The sequence below is a fragment of the Globicephala melas genome, chromosome 2 (genome assembly GCF_963455315.2).
Source record: "Globicephala melas chromosome 2, mGloMel1.2, whole genome shotgun sequence".
NCBI lineage: Eukaryota > Metazoa > Chordata > Mammalia > Artiodactyla > Delphinidae > Globicephala > Globicephala melas.
The window spans coordinates 177073599-177096857 of NC_083315.2; the positions used below are offsets into that span (position 1 = coordinate 177073599).

General features: G+C 64.9%; 1 protein-coding gene across 11 annotated transcripts in view; it reads left to right on the forward strand.

Moving 5' to 3' along the window:
* Positions 1 to 22563, forward strand: part of PACS2 (phosphofurin acidic cluster sorting protein 2) — a 60240-nt gene extending 37677 nt beyond the window's left edge. For 2 of the 11 annotated variants that reach the window (XM_060291340.2, XM_060291362.1), the window contains 22 exons: positions 98 to 223; positions 1176 to 1338; positions 1853 to 1926; positions 2283 to 2363; positions 3527 to 3586; positions 6546 to 6703; positions 8291 to 8381; positions 8725 to 8799; positions 9599 to 9741; positions 11188 to 11320; positions 11607 to 11711; positions 12002 to 12108; positions 12445 to 12599; positions 13051 to 13161; positions 13633 to 13741; positions 14520 to 14552; positions 18053 to 18095; positions 19514 to 19556; positions 19764 to 19995; positions 20792 to 21018; positions 21279 to 21392; positions 22065 to 22563. In XM_060291340.2, coding sequence (XP_060147323.1) covers positions 98 to 223; positions 1176 to 1338; positions 1853 to 1926; positions 2283 to 2363; positions 3527 to 3586; positions 6546 to 6703; positions 8291 to 8381; positions 8725 to 8799; positions 9599 to 9741; positions 11188 to 11320; positions 11607 to 11711; positions 12002 to 12108; positions 12445 to 12599; positions 13051 to 13161; positions 13633 to 13741; positions 14520 to 14552; positions 18053 to 18095; positions 19514 to 19556; positions 19764 to 19995; positions 20792 to 21018; positions 21279 to 21392; positions 22065 to 22183 — 2502 coding nt within the window. In that variant the 3' untranslated portion in view covers positions 22184 to 22563. Of the gene's footprint in view, positions 1 to 97; positions 224 to 1175; positions 1339 to 1852; positions 1927 to 2282; positions 2364 to 3526; positions 3587 to 6545; positions 6704 to 8290; positions 8382 to 8724; positions 8800 to 9598; positions 9742 to 11187; positions 11321 to 11606; positions 11712 to 12001; positions 12109 to 12444; positions 12600 to 13050; positions 13162 to 13632; positions 13742 to 14519; positions 14553 to 18052; positions 18096 to 19513; positions 19557 to 19763; positions 19996 to 20791; positions 21019 to 21278; positions 21393 to 22064 lie in introns of those variants that run through there. The other 9 variants (XM_060291342.2, XM_060291341.2, XM_030883150.3 and 6 more) reach the window with 9 other exon arrangements.
* The last annotated feature ends 696 nt before the right edge of the window (positions 22564 to 23259 follow it).

Below are 23259 nucleotides of genomic sequence, written 5' to 3' on the forward strand. Positions count from 1 at the left end.
GCAGGGAGGGAACCCTGGGGCTTGGGTGCGTGAGACCTCGTGGGTGTCGGTGGGCGTGGCTGCCTTCATTGCTGTGACCCCCCTCCTTCTCCCGCAGTACCCCCACTTCTTGAAAAGAGAAGGCAACAAGCTTCAGATCATGTTGCAGCGAAGAAAGCGGTACAAGAACCGGACGATCCTGGGCTACAAAACGCTGGCGGCTGGTTCCATCAACATGGCCGAGGTTAGGGCGGCTGGGCGGCGGCCTCCCTCCAGGCGCCCTTGCCCCACGCTGTCCCTCCTGGACGTCCTGCTCGGCGGGACGGGGGCTCCCTGGGGTGGGTGGACACGTGCTGGTGTGGGTCAGAGGGGCTGCCAGCTCACCTTTTTTAACTTGGCTTTTTCACTGATGGTGATAGGTGATGTTACTTTTCTCAAAATTCTTACTTTCTTACTTGACTAAGGAGTTTCCCCCCCACAACTAAGCCCCCCCAAATTAAAAAAGAATCTGGTCCATAAAACCCCAGCATCTAGATGTGATCAAATGACCCCAAACGCAGCTCCTAAAACGCAGAGGCACACATTCGCTGGGTTATCATGACGAGACCCCGTGAAGGTGAACGGCTTGGGCGTCTGGGACCAGCGCGGGGCTCAGGCTGGCACCGGGCGGGGGACGCAGGGGGGCTCTGCCGCTCTCCCCAGTTTATTTGATTCTCTCATGATCAGAACGGCCGCAGGGTCTCATCCTCCTGGTGGGCCAAACCTGGTGCATGTCAGCTCCGCGGCACCAGAGCCCCGGCTTGCACTTGGTCCCCCAGGGACACGGGTTCCTGGGGTTGAGTCCCGAGAGTCGGTGGCTGTGCCTGGACTGGCCCCTGCGTGGCTTCACACACTGCTCGCTGCCGCCGACCCTCCTCCCTGATGGCCTCCAGTCCTTAGGGGCGGGGCCTGGCTGACCTCCCAGCCTGGCCCGGTGTGCTCCCTCCCAGCCCGTCCACCCTGCTCCCGTGTCTCCTCTCTTGGCCCGTCCGCGGGCCCCCTGTCCTCGTGTCCTCCTGCACTGCCCCCTGCCACCGTGCTTGCCCTGCAGAGTGCACCCCTGCCGTCACCGCCAGGGGAAAGCCCACCCGACCCCCAGCGTGTGCCCCCCGCAGGGTGAGGCTGGTGAGGCCTCTAGAACCGCGCCCTGCCCACAGGTGATGCAGCAGCCGTCGGAGGGCGGCCAGGTGCTGAGCCTCTGCAGCAACATCAAGGAGGCCGCGGTCAAGGTGGCCGAGATCTGGATCTTCTCCCTGTCCAGCCAGCCTATCGACCACGAGGACAGCACCATGCAGGCCGGCCCCAAGGCCAAGTCCACCGGTGAGGGCAGCTGAGGCAGCGCTGCTGTCGCGGGCGCCGCCTCCTGGCCGCTGGCCCGTGGGCTCGAGAGGTTGGGGAGGGGATGTGAGGGTCTGCGGCTACTCTCTGGGCTGCAGGCATGTCAGCCCTGCCTGCGCACTGGGACACGGTCAGGAAGCAGGTCATGGGGTCGACCATGGTGCCTCCCAGGGTCTGGCACGGTCGTGGTGTGGGCTGTCACCTCCGTCGCAGTTGGGGTCACCATCTCCCCTGAGGCGAGGGTGGGCCAGTGGGGGCCTAGTCGAGCAGGAGACCCAGTTTGAGCCCTGTGACGGGCAGAAGGGCTGGGGGCCACGGTGGGGGGCTACAACGTGCAGCCCCTGCCCCCCGACAGTCCATCTGCCGCGTGTGGGGCTGTGTCCTCGTGGCTCCCCTGCACGCCGGGGGCGGGGGGCAGTCACTGGGGCGCCACCTTATTGCTGGGACACGGGCTGGAACGTCGAGGCGCCCCCCCTTCCATCTGCTCACCCCGCAGATAACTACTCCGAGGAGGAGTACGAGAGCTTCTCCTCCGAGCAGGAAGCCAGCGACGACGCCGTGCAGGGGCAGGTAACGCGGGGCCCGGGGGGTGCCGGCCTCGAGGCTCCCAGCGCCCCGTGCCCGGCCCCTACCAGACCCCAGCAGCTGTGCAGCCCGCCGTGGACGGGCCCGGGCCCCCCCAGAGCCACTGTTGCCAGGGTAGCAGGGGGCATAGGGGGCTGGGAGCCTGGTCCCCGTCCCCGTCCCCGGGGCTGGAGGGTGTCAGCAGACGCACTGGGATGCCCAGGAGACCAGGCCCCTCCCCAGGCCGCCCAGGGAGGCCGCACATCCACGTGGGTCGGCCCTGGGCCAGGGGCACAGCAGGCAGGGGCAGGGTCCCACGTGTACTGAGGGTGGCCTGGCCCAGGTGCCACGTGTCTCTGCAGGATTTGGACGAGGATGACTTCGACGTGGGGAAGCCCAAGAAGCAACGGCGATCGATAGTAAGAACGACGTCCATGACCAGGGTCGGTGGAAACTGGTTTTACTAACACTGGGGAAGGGTACGGGGTGGGGACCCGGGGTGGGGGCCGGGTGGAGCCCTCGGGAGGGGCGGGTCAGGACGTGAGGCGGCCTGCCCTGGGATCACATGGGCACACGCGCTGTCCCCTGAGCCCAGCCCTGTGGCTTCTTCAGAGGCCCAGTCTCTTCCCCAAATACAGCATGAAGGCGGGGAGACCCCGTGCCACGGCCTTGCCCTGGGAGGGGGGCTGTGGCCCACAGCCCAGAGGACAGGGGGCAAGGCCACTCTCGGAGCAGAGCTGAGGGCCGGTCCTCTGCCGCTTGGCCCAGACACGCCCAGTGTGAGGCCAGCCCCCGCCCCCGGCTCTGCTCTGTGCCCAGGGGCTTGGAAGGGCTGCCAGGCTCCTCCTTTAGGAGGGAAATCCAGGCAGGGGCCGTGGCCCATCATGAATCGTCCAGCCCCGGTGCCAGAGCTCCTGGGCGAGCTTACAGTGCCGAGCCACTCTGCCCTGCGGCCCCAGGCCAGGCCAGCTCGAAGGGAGACCCGGGAAGCCCCGGTGCTGATGGCTCAGCCCAGCCCCAGAGACCACTGCCCCCCAGCCGTGCTGGGAGACCGTGGGCTGGTCCCCGTATACCGGGTGACGCGCGTGTTCTGGACCGTAGTGTGGAGGCCCTCGCGCTGCTGTGACAGTACCTGTTTGAGCCTCAGGTCCAGGACCCGAGGCCCAACTTCTGTGGAGGGGGCGTGGGCCTCCTTTTGGGTGGCCTCGGTCGGAGGCCAGTGGCCAGGGCAGCACCAGGAGCAGATGGGCTCAGGCTCCGATGCGCCCTGACCACGCCCTAGGTCCCGAGGAGGGAGGGCGGGGGCGTCACTGGCACAACCATAGATACGCCCTCCCTGCGGCTCCCCTTCGCCGGCTCTGAGGCTGACAGCCCTTCTCTGGGTCCATTTCTTAGTCCGACCACAGCTGTGGTTTCAGAGGCTTGTGAAAACGCTTACTGTTGTTAAAGTGCCGGCAGCCGTGTTCAAGTTCATAGGTGTTGCCGCGTGTCTGAGCTGTGCCCCCGCCGGCTGAGGCCGCCCTCGCGGTGCAGCCCGGTGCCGGCCCCACTGCGTCCTCCGGGAAGCGGCTCCAAGGGCTCTGATGCCGGCCTGCTTGTCTCGCAGCAACAGAACTTCAAGCAGAAGGTCGTGGCCCTGCTGCGGAGATTTAAAGTTTCCGACGAGGTGAGTGCGCAGCCCCTCCCCCCGTGGCAGCCCCGCGTCCGGTCGGGGTAGGGCTCTGGAGGCCGGTTCCGGCGGGTCCCGCTCTGCTGTTCGCTGCCGCCGTGGCCCTCTGGACGTCACTGCCGTCTCCAGGAGCGAGGGCGATGGTGGCGCCTGCCCCGGGGGCGCTCGAGGGGCAGGCAGGGCCCCAGGTGACGCCTGCTGTGTTTCTTGACAGCCTGCTCTGAACAGATCTGGAGGAGGGCGGGACATTTTCTGTGGGGGGTGTGACCACGGGTTTCTGTGTTTTGTGTTTTTTTATCAATCAACTTTATTTTTTAGGGCAGTTTTAGGTTCACAGCAAAACTGAGCACAGTTCCCATGTGCCCTGTCACCCCACACACTGCCTCCCCACGATCAACATACTATGTGTTTTCAAATTTTTTCTTTTAGCTTTTTTCTAGTCTCCAAATGATGACTTTGTGTAACTGTGATAACCAGAAAAAAAAAAACAAAACTTTTTTTTAATGTGATCAGAGGAAAATTAGTCCCCAGGTTCTGGACCCACCCAGGAGAGGTGGCATTTAAGTATCGAAGCCCCAAGACATCGTTATCACATGTGTCACGATGGCCCGTAAAGTGAGCTGTGTGCTTCCCGGAAGCCACGGCTGTGCGTCCACGCGCGGTGGTGGGGCATCCTCTTGCAGCAGCTCTTAGCGGGTCAGCTGCTCGAAATGGGCCCGGCTCAGCCACGGTCCTTCCCACACTGACCCACAGCGTCAACATGATTCCTATCAAATCACCAGCTGCCTTTTTGCAGAAACCAACCAGCTAGTCCTGAAACTTATGTGGAAATGCAAGGGACGCAGAAGCAACAAAACAATCCTGAAAAAGCACAAGTTGGGGCTTCCCTGGTGGCGCAGTGATTGAGAGTCCGCCTGCCGATGCTGGGGACACGGGTTTGTGCCCCGGTCCGGGAAGATCCCACATGCCGCGGAGCGGCTGGGCCTGTGAGCCATGGCCGCTGAGCCTGCGCGACCGGAGCCTGTGCTCCACAACGGGAGAGGCCACAACAGTGAGAGGCCCGCGTACCACAAAAAAAAAAAAAAAAAAAAAAGCACAAGTTGGAGGACTCACCTGTCCATTTTCAAAACTTACCTAAAGCTCCTGTCATGAGACTGTGGCGGGTCAACGAAGTAAGGTTAAGAGTCCAGAAATAAGTTCTTCTATTTATGATCGGTTGATTTTCGACAAGCTGCGAAGACCATTCAGTGGGGAGAAGAATAGCCTTTTCAGCAAATAGTGCTGGCACGACTGGATATCTGCACACAGAAGAGTGAAGCTGGACCCCTACCTCACGCCACAGCCTACAAAAATTAACTCAAAACGGGTCAGAGATCTAAATGTACAAGCTGAAACTATAGACCTCTTAGAAAAAAACAGCGGTATTTGTGATCTTGGGTCAGGCAATGGTTTTTTAGATAATGACACCAAAAGCATGAGCAAACGAAGAAAAAATAGGTAAGTTGGACTACATCAAAATTTAAACTTGCTGTGCTTACAACAATACCATCAAGAAAATGAAACAACAGCCCACAGAATGGGAAAAATTTTTTGCACATCATATATCTGGGGCTTCCCTGGTGGCGCAGTGGTTCAGAATCCCCCTGTCAACGCAGGGGACACGGGTTCGAGCCCTGGTCTGGGAAGATCCCACATGCTGCGGAGCAACTAAGCCTGTGCGCCACAACTACTGAGCCTGCGCTCTAGAGCCCTCGAGCCACAACTACTGAGCCCACGTGCCACAACTACTGAAGCCCGCGTGCCTAGAGCCCGTGCTCCGCAACAAGAGAAGCCGCCGCAATGAGAAGCCCGCGCACTACAACGAAGAGCAGCCCCCACTCGCCGCAACTAGAGAAAGCCTGCACGCAGCAATGAAGACCCAACGCAGCCAAAAATAGATAAATCAAATAAATTTTAAAAAATCATATATCTGATAAGAGACTTGTATCCAGAATACATAAAGAACACTTACAACTCAAAAACAGAACAATGCAGTTAAAAAATTAATTGTCCACTTTAAAAATTGGGCAAAGGATCTGACTAGATAGTTCTCCAAAGAAGAAATACAGCCAATCAGCCCGTGAAGAGATGCTTGGCATCTCTAGTCTTTGGCGAACACAGATCAGAACCACAGACTCCTCTTAATACCCACTAGGGCGGCCGTCACCAGGAACACGGAAGATAAGTGTCGACAAGGGTGTGTAACAGTGGGAACCCTCACACGTGCTGGAGGGAACGGAAGCGGTGCAGCCACTGTGGAAAACAGGCCAGCGGTGCCTTGGAAGGCTTGCCAGGCACCCAGCACCCACTGCTGAGTACTTCCCTACGAGAGATGGAAACACGTCCAGACGTTTAGCACGTCCACTGATAAACAGTCACAGGAGCTTCACCTGTAGTGCAGACGCTGGGCGCGTCGCCCTGTCCTCCACCGGCCGTTGGTCAGACATACTGTGACCCCTCCCTTGGGTGGCCCACTGTCAAGAAGGAGCAGGCTGTGGGCAAGCCCACTTACACACACACACGCGTCACGCTGAGTGAGGGGAGGCTGCACGTGGAGCAGTTCCATTCGTGTGCCATCCTGGGAAAGGCCCGGGGCACGGGGCTGGGTGGGGGGACCGTCGGGGGCAGGGGGTGCCTGGGGAGGGAAACCGTTTACGTCCTGATCGTGGCGGTGCCACACCACAGCACACACTGTCATAGCACCGCTTGGTGCTCTAAAGGGTGCGTTGGGGTGTTAAAGCTTCTGAGGCTGGGGAGAAGAGCCCCCTGCGCAGCGCCCGGTGACCGGAGGTCCCCAAGGGACTGGCTGGTGGCACAGGCTGGAGGAGGGGTGCTGGGCGGCCGTGCGCCCTCCTCCCACCTGTCCCTCAGGAGCCCCGTCCCACCGGGCCAGCCTCACACCTCGGATCCCACGTAGGTCCTGGACTCGGAGCAGGACCCTGCAGAGCATGTCCCCGAGGTGGAGGAGGACCTGGACCTTCTGTACGACACGCTGGACATGGAGAACCCCAGTGACAGCGGCCCCGACATGGAGGACGACGACAGCGTCCTCAGCACCCCCAAGCCAAAGCTCAGGTGGGCACAGCCGCTGGCCGGCGTATGCCACCACGCTGGGACACAGTGGACACGGCCGTCTGCCTTCAAAGCTGGAGGTTGGCAGAGGCCAGCCCAGGAGGAAGTCCATCTGGGGGGTCGTCCGGGCCGGAGGGAAAGGTGGTTTGTGAGAAAGCAGGCCCTCGGGGGTGCAGGCTCTGGGGAGGGGAGAGCAGGAGCCGCAGACCCCAACGGTGCCCCAGGTCTGCGGTGCTTCCAGAGGTGAGAAGTGGCGAAGTGACAGGGTCCAGTTTGTATCTGGAAAAGGTCTCTCTGGGATCTGCTGGGAGCAGCTCGGGTCATCCCTGCAGGAGGCCGTGGTGTTGGGGCAGGAGGGGGGCGGGCCGGGAAGTTGTGTGGAAGGCGGGCCCTGGGCGGGGGGTGGGGGGATGTGGGCTGGGGAGGGGGTGCTGGCTGGGCATCACAGGAGGGGACCGGCGAACACGGGCCCACAGGGCTCCGTCCGACGCGGAGACGAGGGGCGTGCTGGGGCCACCCCCCAGGGGCACGGGTGCGGCATGGCTGGTGCTGGAAGGGAGTCTGGGGGACAGGTGATGCGGGTGCTGATGCCCGGCCTGGTGGAGAGAGCACACGGGTCTGAGTCCGCCTCAGGAGCCGGTGGGGGTGGAGGGCGTCCAAGTCAGGCGGAGAGGTATGCGGACCGGTTGGTTTTTAAACTTAAAACAAGCATAAGTCAGACACAAGGAAGCACACACGAGAAAGGGGTGGCCATTCCGTCACCTGCCCTCCAGCTCCCGCTGCAGCCTCGCACACCCACCTCCCAGTGCAGCGTCCCCAGCTGCTGACCGGCGACCTTTGACTCAACTGCCCAGTTACCCTCCTCTGGGAGGTTGGAGACTGTGGGCTCAAGTCAGGGTGTCGGCCGCTGGCCTCCTGGGGGCTCAGCCAGGCGGCTGCAGGACGGGGCTCCTGCCTCCCTTCTACCTGCTGCTCCCCCCACCTTTAAGGCCAGCACGGCGGTCGTGTCCCTCGGTGTTTGCCCCCCGACCCCTCTCTGCCTTCAGTTGGAGATCTCTGCTTTTATCAGCCGCCGTGACTACCTCGGTGCCCGGCTGACCCGGGCCGTCCCCGCCTGTAGCTCCCTCCATAACGTTAGCTGTGCCTGCAGGGCAAGCCCTGGCCAGCCCGCGTCCCAGTCCTGGGGCTGAGGCGTGGCGTCTCAGGCCTGACCCTCCTGCCACGCACCGTGGTCCCGCCCCACGTGGCTTCGTCACCAGACACTGCGTGAGTCCCGTCCCTCGTTTTAGCTTGACCTTCGGCTCCTGCAAGCTGGCTGTGGGTTCCCCACCCGACAGGCCTCCAGCCCGGGTGTCGGGTGCAGCTGTCAACGTGTGCCGCTGGCCACCCCGCCAGGGCCGAGGCCGAGAGCGGATGGGGTTTTGGGGCACAGGTCTGCTCAGCTGCTCTCAGGCCCTCGGGTCCTCGCCTGTGCCACGGTCCTCGAGGGTGGGGGCCCTGCTGCGCGTCTGACCCCGCCAGGCGCAGCGGCTGCGCCTTCAGCTCGGGGAGGTACTGGAGAATAACGCGCTCTCCGTCCGCGCCACCCAGGCCGTACTTCGAAGGCTTGTCCCACTCCAGCTCGCAGACAGAGATCGGGAGTATCCACAGTGCCCGGAGCCAGAAGGAGCCTCCGAGTCCGGTGAGCGGCCCGGAGCCAGGCAGCCCCGTGCTCCCACGGGGGCCCTCGGGTGGGGGGGGGGCGCACCCTCGGGTGGGGTGGGGCACCCTGACCCTTCCTGTCTGAGCCCCTCGAGGCAGCTTGCGCATTGGTGCTGGGCCGACCCAAGGCCAAGCATGCTCGGCCCGGGTCCCCCTGCCAGGCTCCAGGTGACAGTCGTGGGGTGACCCTGAACCCACAGTCCAGGAAGTCCTGGCCAGTCTCCCCAGGCTGCCTCCAAGCCCAGAACCCCCTGCCCAGAGGTGAGCCAGCCTCGGTGCCATGGTCGGACACAGCCTGATTCCCTCCCGTCTCGTCCACACAGGCTGACGTGCCTGAGAAGACGCGGGCCCTCGGAGGGAAGCAGCCAAGTGACAGCATCTCCGATTCCGTGGCCCATGTGAGCAGGCGGGGCCACGTTCACGGGTGCCAACAGAGAGCCCACTTACGTGCTGCCTCTAGGGGTCTGATCCCTGACCGGCAGGTCCTCCTGCTTCCGCCACCCAGAACCTGTGCACAGAACCACGAAGGCGCCCCTGAACTCACCCCCACCCCAGGGAGGGGGCCAGGTTTCACCCCATGCCAGGGGAACGGTCAGGGATCCCCGGATTCACCCCACTCCAGGGGGACGGTCAGGGCCCCCCGGATTCACCCCACCCCAGGGGGACGGTCAGGTCCCCCCGGATTCACCCCACCCCAGGGGGACGTTCAGGGCCCCCCGGATTCACCCCACCCCAGGGGGACGGTCAGGGCCCCCCGGATTCACCCCCACCCCTGGGGGACGTTCAGGGCCCCCCGGATTCACCGCACCGCAGGGGGATGGTCAAGGCCCCCCGGATTCACCCCAGCTCTGGGGGGCAGCAGGCGTCCCCACGCTTCCCTGTCAGGCACGGCCCGTGAGCACCACGGCTGGTTCCTGCTGCCCTCCTGAGGGTTCTTAGGGAAGGTCCAGAGGAGGTTTGGGGAGGGTTGGTGCGGCTCTCTCGGTGGCAGCCAGGACTGAGCCCTGTGGTTGGAGGGTGAAGTCAGCTCACTTCCCAGGGCAGCACGTGGCCGTGTCCACACGCAGGGAGCCACCAGACCAAGAGAGGCCTAGGCAGCCTCACCCAACCCAGGGCCCCTCTGGCACAGGAGCGCATGGCCGAGAGGAGGCCCCGGGGGGCGTGCGTTCCTGACCAGCGCCATTCTCTGTCCGTCAGAGCGCGCCCACCCCGGGGGAGCAGCCAGCCCCGCCCGAGGACAGCCCGGAGGTGGAGCCCTCTGCCCTGGACACGTTCACCGAGAAGCTGCCACCCAGCGGGCGGATCACCAAGACAGAGTCTCTGGTCATTCCCTCCACCAGGTGACTGGCCGCCCGGGGAGGCCATCAGGCCGGCAATGCCTGTGTGGGCCCGTGTGGGAGGGACCGTCTGACCGGATGAGAGTCACCTGGGAAGCACTCAGGTCTCCAGGCCCGTCCCGGGAGGTCCACATTGGACCCCCACCCCCCATCCGCACCGAACTAGCCTCCTGCAGGTCTGACCGGGCCGAGGTGTGGCTGCTTGCTCCGAGGGCAGGGGAGGTCCCGCTGTCCTTGACTCACGTTCTCCTGGACCAGGGACTGTACGAGTGGAGCAGGGCTTGTGCTAGGTGCCGCTGCTCCCGTGGTGCTGGGTGCCGGAGCACGTAGGGTGTGCCCCGCTGAGCCCACGTGCGCTGCGTCGGGAGAGCTGGACCCAGCGCCTGTGTGGATGGGCACAGCAGCCCTCACGGACTGTGAGGGGTCCAGCGCAGGACGTCTGTGGGGCGGGGGAGGGGGTGGCAACTGGGCCGGGGTCCCGAGGACCCTGCCTCCCAGAGTGGGTCATGTAATTGGGTGAGCGCCGCATCAAAAGCTGGGGTCTGAGGTGCAGTGACCTCAGGTGGCTTCCTGGTGGTGGACGAACCTTCTGGGTCCCTCACGTGCCCTCTTCCCCTCCCCCACCTCGATCAGGTCCTTGCTCCGGCTCTGCTGCTCCTTCCTTGGGCACCCACCCTCGCCCTCTGAGCTGCCCTGCGTGGTCACCTCCCACCTCCCCCCCCCCCGCCCCCGGCCACAGTTGGCCACATGCCCACCACTGCCTCAGGGCCTCAGATCCCACCCCACAGCTCGCTGCCCCCTGGAGGGCCACAGAGCCGGCATGGGCCTCTGCTCCGCCCTCTCCCGGGGCTGCAGTCCCGGGCAGCTGTCGCTCAGCACGCTGCATCAGGCCTTATGCCCCGATTTTCAAGGGTGGTGCCCCACAGATCAGCCCTCACTGCCCACCGCCTGCCCGCCACCCCACGCACGTCTACTCACAGAAACGAGAAACAAAACCCAGCACTGATACGGCATTTGGTATTGAAACCCCCAGCCTAGCTCTTCACCCGATGGCAGCCCCTGCCCTGGCGTGAGACCCAGCGGGGCAGGCACCTCGAGCACCAGGGTGCCCTGTCATGTTTCTGTGACAGGAAGTTTCCAGAAGCAGTGGGTCTGGGCGCTGGCACTGGCCTGGCTGGGGCGCACAGAGGCCTGTGTCAGGGTCGGGAGGAGCTCCAGGCCGCCGGGCACTGGGCTGCACCAGGCTTGTGTCCCGGGCGTGGGAGGTCTCAGTCCCCACAGGTGCCCCTCGGGCCCTCTGGGGTTCGTGGGCTCTGTGTGGCCTTCGGCCCTGCTGCCTGACAGCGCACACCACACCACGACCATCCTCAACTGCCTCTGCTGCTGGGTGGCCCCTGACTGGGGCAGTGAGTTCCTGCAGGCTGCCCCAGCCCGTCCCTTCCCCCGCAGGGCCGAGGGGAAGCAGGCCGGCCGCCGGGGCCGGAGCACGTCGCTGAAGGAGCGGCAGCCGGCGCGTCCGCAGAACGAGCGGGCCAACAGCCTGGACAACGAGCGCTGCCCGGACACTCGGAGCCAGCTGCAGGTGGGTGCCCAGCCCAGGGCGGGGACCCCGGCCACCCCTGGCTGGCCCAGGGTGGGCGGCTCCAAGGCGAGGGCGCTTGTTCTCTACCTGGAGGGCTTGTCGGGACAGCCCACTGCCGCTGCTGCTGCCGCCTCGCTGCAGCGCCTTCAGCCCCGTGGCCGCTGTCCACAGCGAGGCCGTGTGTCTGAGCCCTCCCAGGTGGCTGCTGGAGAGGGAGTGGGGCTGAGCAGGTGAGGGGCAGGCGCAGCTCCCCTCACGCTGGGTTCGGCGGGCACTGTGTCTTCAGATCCCCAGGAAGACTGTGTATGACCAGTTAAACCACATCCTCATCTCAGATGACCAGCTCCCCGAAAACATCATTCTTGTCAACACCTCGGACTGGCAGGGGCAGGTGGGGAGGGGCGGCGCATCCTCCCCGCAGAGGGGAGGGGGGAGGGGGCGGCCCATCCTCCCTGCAGAGGGGAGGGGGGAGGCGGCGGCGCAGCCTCCCCGCAGAGGGGAGGGGGGAAGGGCAGTGCAGCCTCTGCAGGGTGGAGCGTCCAGGGGCTGGGCGTCCACCCGCAGGATGGAGTGGCGGGGGTGTCTGGCCAGCCTTGCCTGTTTGAGGACCCTGACCGAGGCGCGCTCACAGGCGAGGCTGGTGGTGGGTGGCTCGGAGGCTCACCCTCCGCCGCCTCCCAGTTCCTCTCAGACGTCCTGCAGCGGCACACGCTCCCCGTGGTGTGCACGTGCTCTGCTGCCGACGTCCAGGCGGCCTTCAGCACCATCGTCTCTCGGATACAGAGATAGTGAGTCCCACACCCTCCGTGGCTGCCGCCCGGGAGTCCATGGGGATCTCTGCACCCCAGCGTTTTGTGTGGCTCCGTCCTGCCGATCCGCAGTCTTGCCAGGGCAGGGAGGAGAGCAGTGGCCCAGGCGGGAGCTTCCTCAGCGCTGGGGGAATCCTGGGCGGGTCTGGGGGGCCTGGGTTCCGGTGACTCCATCAGCGTGAGCCGCGGGAGAGGCCGGGTGGAGGGGAGCAGGGGCGCCCTGGGGCCCCCCTCGGGCCCAGCGAGGACGGCCCTCGCGGCGGGGGCGGCTCCCTGAGGCGTCTGTTCCCTCTCGTCCTGCCTGCGGGACCGCAGCTGCAACTGCAATTCCCAGCCGCCGACCCCCGTGAAGATCGCCGTGGCGGGAGCGCAGCATTACCTCAGCGCCATTCTGCGGCTCTTCGTGGAGCAGCTGTCCCACAAGACCCCCGACTGGCTGGGCTACATGCGCTTCCTCGTCATCCCGCTGGGTGAGGGGCGCGCTTGAGTCCTCCGCAGGAGCCACGCGGATGCCCGGCAGCGGCGTCCGCCCTCCGAGCGCCCGCAGGCCCCGCAGCTTGGGCGACTCGATGTCGTCTTGGATTTGTTGTCAAAGTGCCAAGCAGGGGTTGGTTATTAACCTCTTAAAGTTATCAGAATCCTCTGCAAATCAAAACCAAAATCCCATTTTTCGGCTTACGCAGTATGTTGCAAACAAATCTGTCTCCTGGAAAGGGCTGAGGTGTAGAGGAGACCCCTCCCCGCAGCGCAAGAGGCCGTCTGGTCTGCAGGACACACCTCGGTCCGGCCGAGTGATCTGTGTTCCAAGGAGGCCGAGAAGCCGCTTCCTTGGGGACCGGGCGTTGGGGGCCGAAGTCATCGGGGAGGCGCGGAACTGCGCGCGGGGTCCGCGCATCCTGATGCTCTCCCCTCGGCTCGCAGGCTCCCACCCGGTGGCCAGATACCTGGGCTCCGTGGACTACAGGTACAACAACTTCTTCCAGGATCTGACCTGGAGAGACCTATTCAACAAGCTGGAGGCCCAGAGCGCCGGTGAGGCCCGGGCCCCGACCACGCCCCTTGCGCCCCCGCCCTCGAGCCCACGCTGCCACGCCCCTCGCGCGCGTGCCCACGTCGCCACGCCCACCCAGCCCTGGCGCCCACCCCACCAAGCCTCCGTGAGAACCTGAGTCATTCGCTGTCCCCTGAGATGCGACTTGTGTGCCTGCCTTTTTCTCAGGCCCCTCTGGGGCCTGAGCGCCTGGGAGGGAGGTGGGGTCAGCGGGCCGGGCCAGTGGAGCCTCGGCCAGGATGCTTCCCTTTGCCCACCGTGAGTCTCAGAGGTCCTTGGCGACCGGGCCCCCGGGGAGGGCTCTTCAGGACTTGGACAGGCCTTGCTGCCCTCCCCAGGACCCCGTGAGGGTGGCTGCCAGAGGAGCTGCTCAGCCGCCCCCAGCATGGCCGCCTGGATTCGGGGTGCTGGCGTGCAGCACCCCACGAACCCCTCCTGGTTTCCTCGTGCAGTGCAGGACACGCCGGACATTGTGTCGAGGATCACGCAGTACATCTCAGGGGCCAACTGCGCCCACCAGCTGCCCATCGCGGAGGCCATGCTGACCTACAAGCAGAAGAGGTACCTCCTGGGGCCTGGGTGGGTGTGGGGCGGCGGCAGCGACCCACCGTCCCTCTGCGGTCTCAGCGGGCAGCCCGCAGTTCTCGCTGTCCCAGCTCCTTGGGTTGCTCATTGGGCTCTGCGGGAGGGAAGCCGAGCTGGGATCGGGGGAGCCTGTGAGCCATCCGAGCAGCCCCCAGTTCTCCTCGACCGCTGCACCCTTTCCCGATGCGTATCGGAGTTAGAATGAGCTGGTCGCTTTTTCTTTCTCGTTGTGTGTGTTGGGACTTCCGGTAGTAAAAGTTACAAGAATAGTGGTCCTGGTGCTTGGCCCCCAGCAGCGACCTGCCTTCTCTAGCCTGGGCACACGCTCCTCCAATAGCGGGGCTTCCCGGCAGGGAGACCCGTTTCTCACCCCGCCCAGTGCAGGACGGTGGTCAGGGGCCGTGCCCAGGACGGGGTGGGCCTGGGCGCACAGGTTGGGGGATCGAGCGGCCCCTTAGCCAGCCCCCGGACAGAGGCGTCCGGGTGGGGAAGGGCAGGAATAGGCAGACCACGCCGGGCTGATGAAGTACAGCTCCCCCGCTCCCGTCGGGGACGGTGCTCAGCTCCTTAAGGCGGAGGCAGAATCGAGCCAAAGCCTCTGCAGGCGGCCAGCGCGCAGCCTAGCGCAAGGTTCCCGGCTCTTCCTCTGCGCGGGGCACGGGGACCGCTGTGCTGGTGCCGTGCCTGGGGGTGCCTCGCCGCACCTGAGCATCTAGTAACGTCATGTTTTTCTCTTTGGTGGCTTTCTGAAAAGGAGAAAGAACTTTCATTTTGACTTTACTCTCAGGTACCGCTGTCCCTGGGGCCGCGCCCCCTTCTGCCCGCTGGCTGGTCTTTAAGGCTGTTTAGCAGTGTCAGCAGGTGGGCCCCGGTGCACTGCCAGCTGCCCTAGCCAGGCCTGCACTCGGGCCCCCACCCAGCTGCAGCGACAAAAGCCTGCTGCCTGCAAGTCGCCGGGCAGGCTCTTTGTTTCCGTTCTGAGTTTGGGTTTAAGAAATGGCCGACTGAACTTCTTCTCCCTGAGCTGCTCCATCTCTGAAGCCTGGCGGCGCTGCCTCTTAAATGAGCAGCAGGGGCTGGTTTCACCCCGAGAGCTGCCGGGTGCTGGCAGCTCTCTCCGACTGTGGGCCTTGCTCCCAGCACATGGTACCAGCAGCTGGGGGAGGATGGCGTTCATGCGGACCCTCCACGTGGGGGCGGTGGGGAGAGGGGATGGGGAGCTCGCCCTGGGTGACGGCAGTGGTCAGTGGCCAGCTCCAAGCCCCCGCCGCCCTGCACCCAGGCCGTGTTTACCTGGATGGGACCGCTGCACACGGGCGAAGTGCTCGTCTCCCCCAAGGCGGCTCCGCCCTCGGTTTGGCTGTCTGTTGGGAGCTGAGCTCCGGATGCTCCCAGAGTTGCCCTTTCACACAGGGCCCCTGCCTGCCTGGCGTCCTGCACTGGGTCCCTCAGGGCGCTTCTCTGCCATGGGTCTCAGGTTATTTGCTCTCCTGGGAAAGCCCCCCAGGGAGGGTCCTTGGGTCCCAAGTGGCCTCTCTGCTGGGCCCTGGGCCAGACCAGGAGGAGGGGTCTAAGCTCGTTGGACTGTCCTGCTAAACAAGCCTCAGGGACTAGAGAAAGACCAGCCGTGGTGTGCGCTGCTGACCCCTCGGGCTGTCCTGTGGGCCTGCGCCGGCTTCCCTCCCCTCCCCCCCCCCCCAGCCGAGGCGCCGGGAGTCCGCGGCATGCTGCGCTGCCTGGGCCACAGCTTCTCGACTGTGCTGCGGTTGGCGCTCGTGAGCCTCGAGCCGGGGCTTAGGAGACCCTGAGCCTCCTCCGTGCCTCGTGCCCCCGCCTCCGCGTTACAGTGGTGACACCGGCATGGGGGGTCGGGCGGGGGCTCCGGATGCCCTGCTGGAGCCCTGTGAAGGCAGCGTGCCATCCACGCTTGGAGCCCGGGGCTGGAAGCGCAGCAGGTCGGCCTTTGCCTGCTGTGACAGAGAACAGGCTGCTGTCCACCTGGAGGGGTCAGGAGACCCAGGAGAGGATGGGCAGCGGGCACGGCTCTTCTGGTCCCTCTCCAGCCCAGGCCCCGTGAGGGCACCTGCAGGGAGGAGCCTATCTGCCCAGCGCCAGCTCCCGGCCTGGGCTCGGACCCGCCGTTTGTCCCCCCGGGCAACCGCTAGAGGGCTTCCCAGCGCCTCTACACCAGCCTCGTGTGGGCTGCGCCCCCTCAGCCTCCAAGCCCCCCCCCACCTCAAGGGGAGGCACGCCACACCACCCCCCATGTGCGGGTCTCAGGAGCCACGCCCAGGGGCCTTGCCGCAGAGCCGCGGCTCAGGCCCTAGGAGTTCTGTCCGCTGCCCTGCCAAGAACACGTGTGCCCCTCCGCACCCAGGGTCCAGGGTGAGGGTCTCGGTGGAAGCTGGTGTCACCCCCGTCTCGCCGGGCGCGTGCCGCGTTCTGGATGTGGTCTGCATGGCCCAGGGGCGGCTTGGCTTTGGCGTTTGTGGCGAGCAGTCCCTGAGTCCCGTCTCTTGAGGCCCCCGTTTGCCTGCCTTTCTGCGTGCCGATCGTGGGGCGGAGGGGCGGGGGGGGACGGGCCGTGGCTCGCCGAGGGTGGGAGCCCTGAGGGTCCGAGCCTCCCGTGCGCTGGGCCAGGGACCCCACCCGGCTTCCTGCTTCTTGCCGCCCTGCATGCAGAAGGAGGTCTGGGCGCAGGATTTGGGTTGATTCGTTGCTTGAAATGAAAAAAGAGAAGTTTTCTCTTCCAACTGTACTCTCCTTGCAAGGGGGAGAGAGACTGGTAATCTGGTCATTTTCAATTGGATGGACTGAACCTGGGTCTTTCACCCAAAGACATTTGCTGTCTCTTTTGCGAAGGTGGGGTGGGTGGTGCCGGGGCAGAGGTCGTGGGTGCCCAGATCCCGGGGGTGCCTTGGGGGGGGGGCGGCGGCTCCTGCCGGGACCAGCCTGACAGCACTTTGTGCTGGCCCCTGGGCCAGGGTCACTTGGCCAGCTGGTGGCCACACTTCACGGGGAGCGCCAGCCAGGTGCAGGCCTCCGCCGCCCCACAGGGGCAGGGAGGGGAGGGCCTCTTGAAGGCTCTGGCGACGTGGGGCTCCTGGTCCCGGGAGTTGGTACCCAGGGAGGCCCCCCCAACCACCTGCTTGGAGCAGAGGCTTCTCCCTGAGTGACACCCCTGGGCCACTGCCTTGCGTGGCGCGCACGTGTGGACTCACCCGCAGAAGAGTTGATCTTTGACGACAGGCTCTGGTTTAGGGAGATGAGACAAATGGAACTGGGAGGTCAGCTCGGAGAGCAGGCCCACGGCTGGGTGGACGCCGCCAGCCGAGGAAGCGGGGAGGGGCGCCTATCTTCCCTGAAGCTGGGGGAGGGACAGAAGGCTCAGGACCGGCCCCGCCCTGGGGACCTACACGGAGGCGGCCAAGAAGGAGGCGCTCTCCCAGCCGCCGGTGGAGCCTCAGTCCTGCGGGAGAACCCCTCGGACCACAGCCCAGGCTAAGGCGGACACCAGGCGGGGGCAGGAGCAGCCCTGGCTGGGGAAGAGGGAGAGGAAGAGACGGGTTTGCACCCCCTCGGCTCCTGCCAACACCCGCACCCAGGGCCCTTGGACACTGGATGCCTTTGCCACCGATGGGCTGTGACCAGCGGTTCCGGCGAGGCTGAGGTTCTGCCAGAAGTCCTGCAGAGCCCGTGGGCACAGAGCAGCAGCACAGCCCACAGAGCCTCAGTCTCGCCCTCGGGCTCCTCTTGGGGCATCGTTCTGTTAGAACGTGGCGTGTGCACCCCATCACTGAGGCCAAAGTCCTGGAGATAGGCCCCCCCCACAGTGGGCACCAGCTTTACCCAGACCGTCTGGGAGAAAACCTCCCTAGCCTGGCTTGGGCCAGTCACCCCCGATCACTGGCAGAGGCCCAGACTGTTCCTGGGGCATCCTGGGGGCACAGAAAGCCGGCCTCTCGGGGCTCAGTGAGTGGGGCCAGCAGGAAGACCTTTGGGCTGGGCTGGGCTGGCTGCCCCGAGCCCCAGGCCCCCAGGATAGAGTGGCGGATTCCTGGGCGAGGCTGCACTCTCCACCCTTCCCCTCTGGGCTGTCCCGTGGGCCTCTGGACCTCGGTGCAGAGATGCGTTTGCCCTTGCTGTATGTCAGAAGGGTTTGCGGGTCTGAGGTCCAGACCAGGCGTCCTGCGGGAGGGTGGGAGCGAGGCAGTGGGTGGGGCAGGGCCGCTCCGAAAGGGCCTGTCCCTCGGGGAGAGAGCTAACTGTCTGTTTCCCTCGTCTTAGCCCCGACGAAGAGTCCTCTCAGAAGTTCATTCCCTTCGTAGGGGTGAGTACTGCTCGGGCAGGCAATGCCCTGCGCAGAGCTTCGCTGCCGCCTGGCTGGCTCCGCCTGCTGCCGCGAGACCGTTCCTCTGCCAAGAGGTCTTCCATAATCGCTCTGTTCTTGCATTAACTTGATCTGTTCCAGAACCTTCCTCACCAGTTTGAGCTGAGGACTTGCCTTATACGTTTCTCCCACCCTAAAGCTCTCTGTTTTTTCTTGCTGCGGTTGGGGGGTGAGCCCAGGCGTATCGCTGCCCCGGCTCTGCTGGGGCCTGACATGTGGAAGCAGGCAGCCCACCTGGGGGTGAGGATCCAGTTCTCAGCACCGTCCTGGGTGTCCGGGCCCAGTGTCAGGCTCAGCTCTTCAGGGGGTACCGAGGGTCGGCGGGCCTCAGGACAGGCCCCGCCTGGGGTGGGGGCAGAGGGCTGCCTCTGTCCTCTGGGAGCCGCAGGGCAGGCTTGCTCGGCTGGGATCACCCCTGTAAGTTGGGAGGTTTTGCTTTTTCCCACTGCCAAGGAGTAAGGGCTACTCCTCGCTGGCCAGGCCACGCGTCCACAGCCTGTGGTCCCACCGTGGTCTCCAGCCCGGCCTCTGCTGTGAGAGCCGTATGGCAGCCTGGCAGACAGCAGGGCCTCTAGGCCGTGGTTCGCTCTGCTCAGGCGTCAGGTGGCTGCTGGCTGTACTTGGAGGGTGCTGGTCCGGAGCAGCCTGTCCTGAGGAAGCTGCTGCGGTGACAGGAGGGCCTGTCCCGCTGGCTGCACTTGAGATGCCACCGCGTGACCGAGGCAGGAGCCGTTGTTGTCGTGATTTCTTTCACGTGACACAGCTCCCGCCCTGGTCAGGGTGGGGCCAGGCCCCCCCTCCCCCACCAGCAGCCCACGCGGGTTTGGAGCAGGCCCCAGGGCTGCCTTAGGGCCCCGCTGGGCAGGGCTCCCTCACTCCAGCACCTGACCTGCTGACATCTGCGCCCGCCAGTCTCACAGGCACGCAGTTTGCTGAGTCCAGGGTGTGGGCCCTGAGAGGTTCGCTCGTGGAGGTAGGGCGCCAGTCCTGCCGGAGGCCACGTGTGTCCTGAATGCTGGCCACAGCTCAGGGCCAGGCCAGGGGCTGGCTGGCAGCCTTCGTTCCGGGAGTGAGGGGTGGCCACAGAGCTTGCTTTAATTCAAGGGCGCCTCCCAAACATGCCCCCTGCACAGGGAGGTCCCTCAGCAGGGCCCGTACCGTGGCTGACCACGCAGGCGGTGGCTCCCTTGAGCTTAGCTCTGTCCCACAGACTGAGGGGCTGGGACCTGGCTCGGCCCCAGGAGTTCCTGGGGGCTGGGGGCACATGGAGGATGGGTGGTAGGAAAACAGGTCCCTGCCCGGTGTGGAGTCCCAGCGCCACCCCCGGGCCACTGCCAGCACGTTCCGTTGCCTTCTAGGTGGTGAAGGTTGGAATAGTGGAGCCATCTTCGGCCACTTCAGGTAACTCCATCATCCCTGCATTGGGGGCTGGGGTGCAGGAGGGCCGGGGCAGCCCCAGCACCAACACGCACCTTGCTGAGGGGCTTCTGTTCCCCATGGATGGGCCACTCCTGACCCTGGAGGCCTGACAGCTCCCCCTCAGCCTAAGCGGGGGGTGGGGGGGGCGGGGGGAGGGGTCTCCCACTTCCCACACATGCCCCCACCCAGCCCACAGCTGCCTGGCCTCCCTGCCATGTCTGGGTCCAGAGGGCTTGGGGCAGAGCAGCGCGGGAGCTCAGCACTGGCCCCCGACTCCTTCCCAAGGTGACTCAGATGACGCGGCCCCCTCGGGCTCCAGCGCACTCTCGTCCACCCCGCCGTCCACATCTCCCGCGGCCAAGGAGGCCTCACCCACCCCGCCCTCCTCCCCGTCGGTGAGCGGGGGCCTGTCCTCCCCCAGGTAAAAGCAGCCATGTGGGCGGACGCTGCCCCCCAGCTCACGCCGTCCGTCCCCCCAGCGCAGCAGGGACTGTGCTGAGAACACTGGCAGTTCCTCGTGGTCCCTGGCTGTACCCTGGGGTGCCAGGAAGCAGAGGGTCAGGGCGGAAGGTGGGCTCAGCGGCCCTGCAGGGGCCGTGGTGGTGTCGACCAAGGCTCATCACACAAGTGAGTCGGGGCGCTGGACTGCTCAGTCCTGGCCTGGTGTCTCCCCACCTCGCCCCACCCCCTGCCTTCCTAGGGACGGGAACTACAGAGTACAAATACGGGGTGCTCTGCACACAGAGGGGATTTTGGAAACTCAGATGTGAGTAGAAGGCGCGGGGACAGTGGGTGGGGGGTCCGCAGCCCCCGTCGGATGCCCTCGAGGCTCTCGTGAGCAGAGCTCACCCAGGCAGGACCGCCGCAGGGTCGGGGAGGACTTGGGCCCTGAGACTGCACCTCCAAGGGGTCGGTGGGCCTGGGCCCACCAGACAGAGCGGCAGCGTGGGCAGGCGGCAGGTCTGGACACTCCTGGGTGACCCCAGCATCGTGACGATGCTGGAGCCACGGGTGCAGATGGGGCTGCCCCAGGAGACCAGGACGGCCCGCCAGCGGGCTCTGGGCCCCGAGCTCCCCTCCGTCCTCAGCTGCTGCCGGTGGTCCCCCGATGTCGGGCAGCACAGGCACCAGCGGGCGCCTCCTCGCCTGTGCCAGCTGTGGGGGTGCTGCCGTCACCCGCTGAGGACGGAGGGGTGAGCCTCCCTCGTCTTTCACAGCCAGGGCGTCGGCGCCGAGCTGATGGGGCTGCAGGTGGATTACTGGACGGCAGCCCAGCCCGCAGACAGGAAGAGAGATGCGGAGAGGAAGGACCCGCCCACCACCAAAAACACACTCAAGTGCACCTTCCGGTCTCTCCAGGTCAGCAGGCTGCCCAGCAGCGGCGAGGCTGCGGCCACGCCCACCATGTCCATGACCGTGGTCACCAAGGAGAAGAACAAGAAGGGTGAGGTGGGGAGGCGGGCTGGCTGTCGGGACAATCGAAGGGGCCGCTGGGCAGGCCCTGAGGGCACCACAGGCCTGGGGGCCGCTTCTGTCCAGAGCCCCGGGCAAAGGCCTCCTGGTGGGCGGGCGGTGGCAGGCCGGGTCCGTGCGGAAGGGGGTCCAGATGAGCAGGGTCCAAGGGCCAAGGTGAGCCCACAGCCCCTGCTACCCCCCCATCCCTGAGGGACAACGGGAGGACAGCACAGCCCCTTTTCCTCCTAGTGATGTTTTTGCCCAAGAAAACCAAGGACAAGGATGTAGAGTCCAAAAGCCAGTGCATCGAGGGCATCAGCCGCCTCATCTGCACCGCCAAGCATCAGCAGAACATGCTGCGGGGTGAGCGCTGCCCCCTCCCTGCCTCCCTGCCTCCCTCTCTCTGTCTCTCTCTCTGTCTCTCCGTCTCTCCTCTGTCTCTCTCTCTGTCCCCCAGCGGGAGTGTGTGTGGGGGGAGGATATGGAAGTAAACCAGAGCCGAGCTGGGTGGCTTTTCTAAGTTCTCCTCGGGAAATGCTTTGGTTTGCTATGAAGTCATACTGCGTAGTTTGAGCTTTGAATACGCGTGGAGGAGGCTATTCGTGTGCGTGGAATGGTTTTCTCAGCCCTTTGTGCTTTATCTCAGCCTTTCTATAGAAGATACTCTGCAAATAACAGAATATGAGCTCTCGAGATTTTTCTTTTTTCATGAGCTCAAGTCTGCCTGCCTCTGTTGATTTTCTGGTTTAAGTGGAGAGTGTTTTAAATTGGGTTTGCAGACCCCTGCTGAGGCAGAGGGGCTGTGGACAAGCAGGTCCCCTGAAGTCGGGAAGGGGCTGGCCGTGGGGGCGGTGGTGGGCAGCTGGCAGGAAGGTCAGCAAGGTGGGCTGGGCCGTCCCAGACCTCTTCCTACGGGGCCACTGAGAACCAGCGAGTGTCGCCTGGGAGTCCCCGGGGGTGTCAGGCCCTCCAGCCTCGTTCTGTGCCACGGCCTGGAGGAGGGGCAGGTGGGTCAGGCGGTCTTGTCCCCCACAGTCCTCATCGACGGTGTGGAGTGGAACGACGTCAAGTTCTTCCAGCTGGCGGCCCAGTGGTCCTCCCACGTCAAGCACTTCCCCATCTGCATCTTCGGACACTCCAAGTCCACCTTTTAGCCCCGCCTGCCAAGGGGCCGCGCCGGCTCCCCGCCCTGCAGCCCTGCGATGGCCGAGCGCCGGGAGGGCCCAGCTGCTTTTCTGTTAACATTTCAGTTTACTGCAGAGACAGACCCTTAAAAACCCAGAGAAAAACAGTCTTAAGTATGAACATGCTCACTACCTGGAAACTAACGGGGCAGCCCCCCACCGGGACCCCACAACTGCTCTGCTTCTTAACCAGAACGTTCGGCAGGGGTGGGAGGTCAGGCGGACAGTGTTGAACTTGAGAATCGTGGAAGGTGTGTTGTGGCCTCAGGACTCCCCCCACCCAGCCCCCCAACAAGAAAGGTTCTTGCCTTTGCGTCCTGTCCTTCCTGAAAGCCAGGACTCTGCTTCCTCGGAGCCAGGGTCCGGCAGGCGGCCACCCCGACCCCCGGCTGCCTGTGTGCCCAGGCACCGAGCTGGGTGGCCAGAGGCCAAAGGCCAGCCTTCTGTCGGGGGCGTCCTGGGCAGAACAGAGGCCAGTCAGGCCAGTCAGCCCAGCCCTGGGCCCCAGCCACCAACCAGGCAAGAGATGCCCCGGCACCGCCCACTCGTGGATCCCAGTGACCTCCAGCCACAGGGGGCAGTGGCGGTTTTATAGTCGCGGATTTTTTAATGCTTTCAAATACATGTTGCAATGTAGCTGCCAAAAAGACGTTGCTCTTCTGAAGCCCCGACAGCCCCTTAGGGCTGAGGCAGAGCAGCTGTGCTGCCCGGGGTCCCCGCCCCCCACACCCACTGCTCCCCCCCGGCCGTCCCCGCGGCGCCGCTCTGCTTCTGCGAGTTGTGCCTGCCCCAGACTTAGTGGGCACGGTGGCTTCCGCAGCTGCCACCTCCTGCCCCCACCCCAGCCCCCGTGCTGGCTGGGAGGTGTTTGGCCAGGCAGCCAGGTGTTTGTCCTCTGAAACACTAATGTGGCCAGTTAGAGCTCAGACAAGGCGGCCAGACCATAGGGGCCAAGCCCCGTTGGGGCTGTGGGTGAAGCTGGGGCCCCACCTCTAGGCCGGGCTCCTCAGGACAGAGATGTTTGTGGTCTGGGTCCCTGCGGAGGG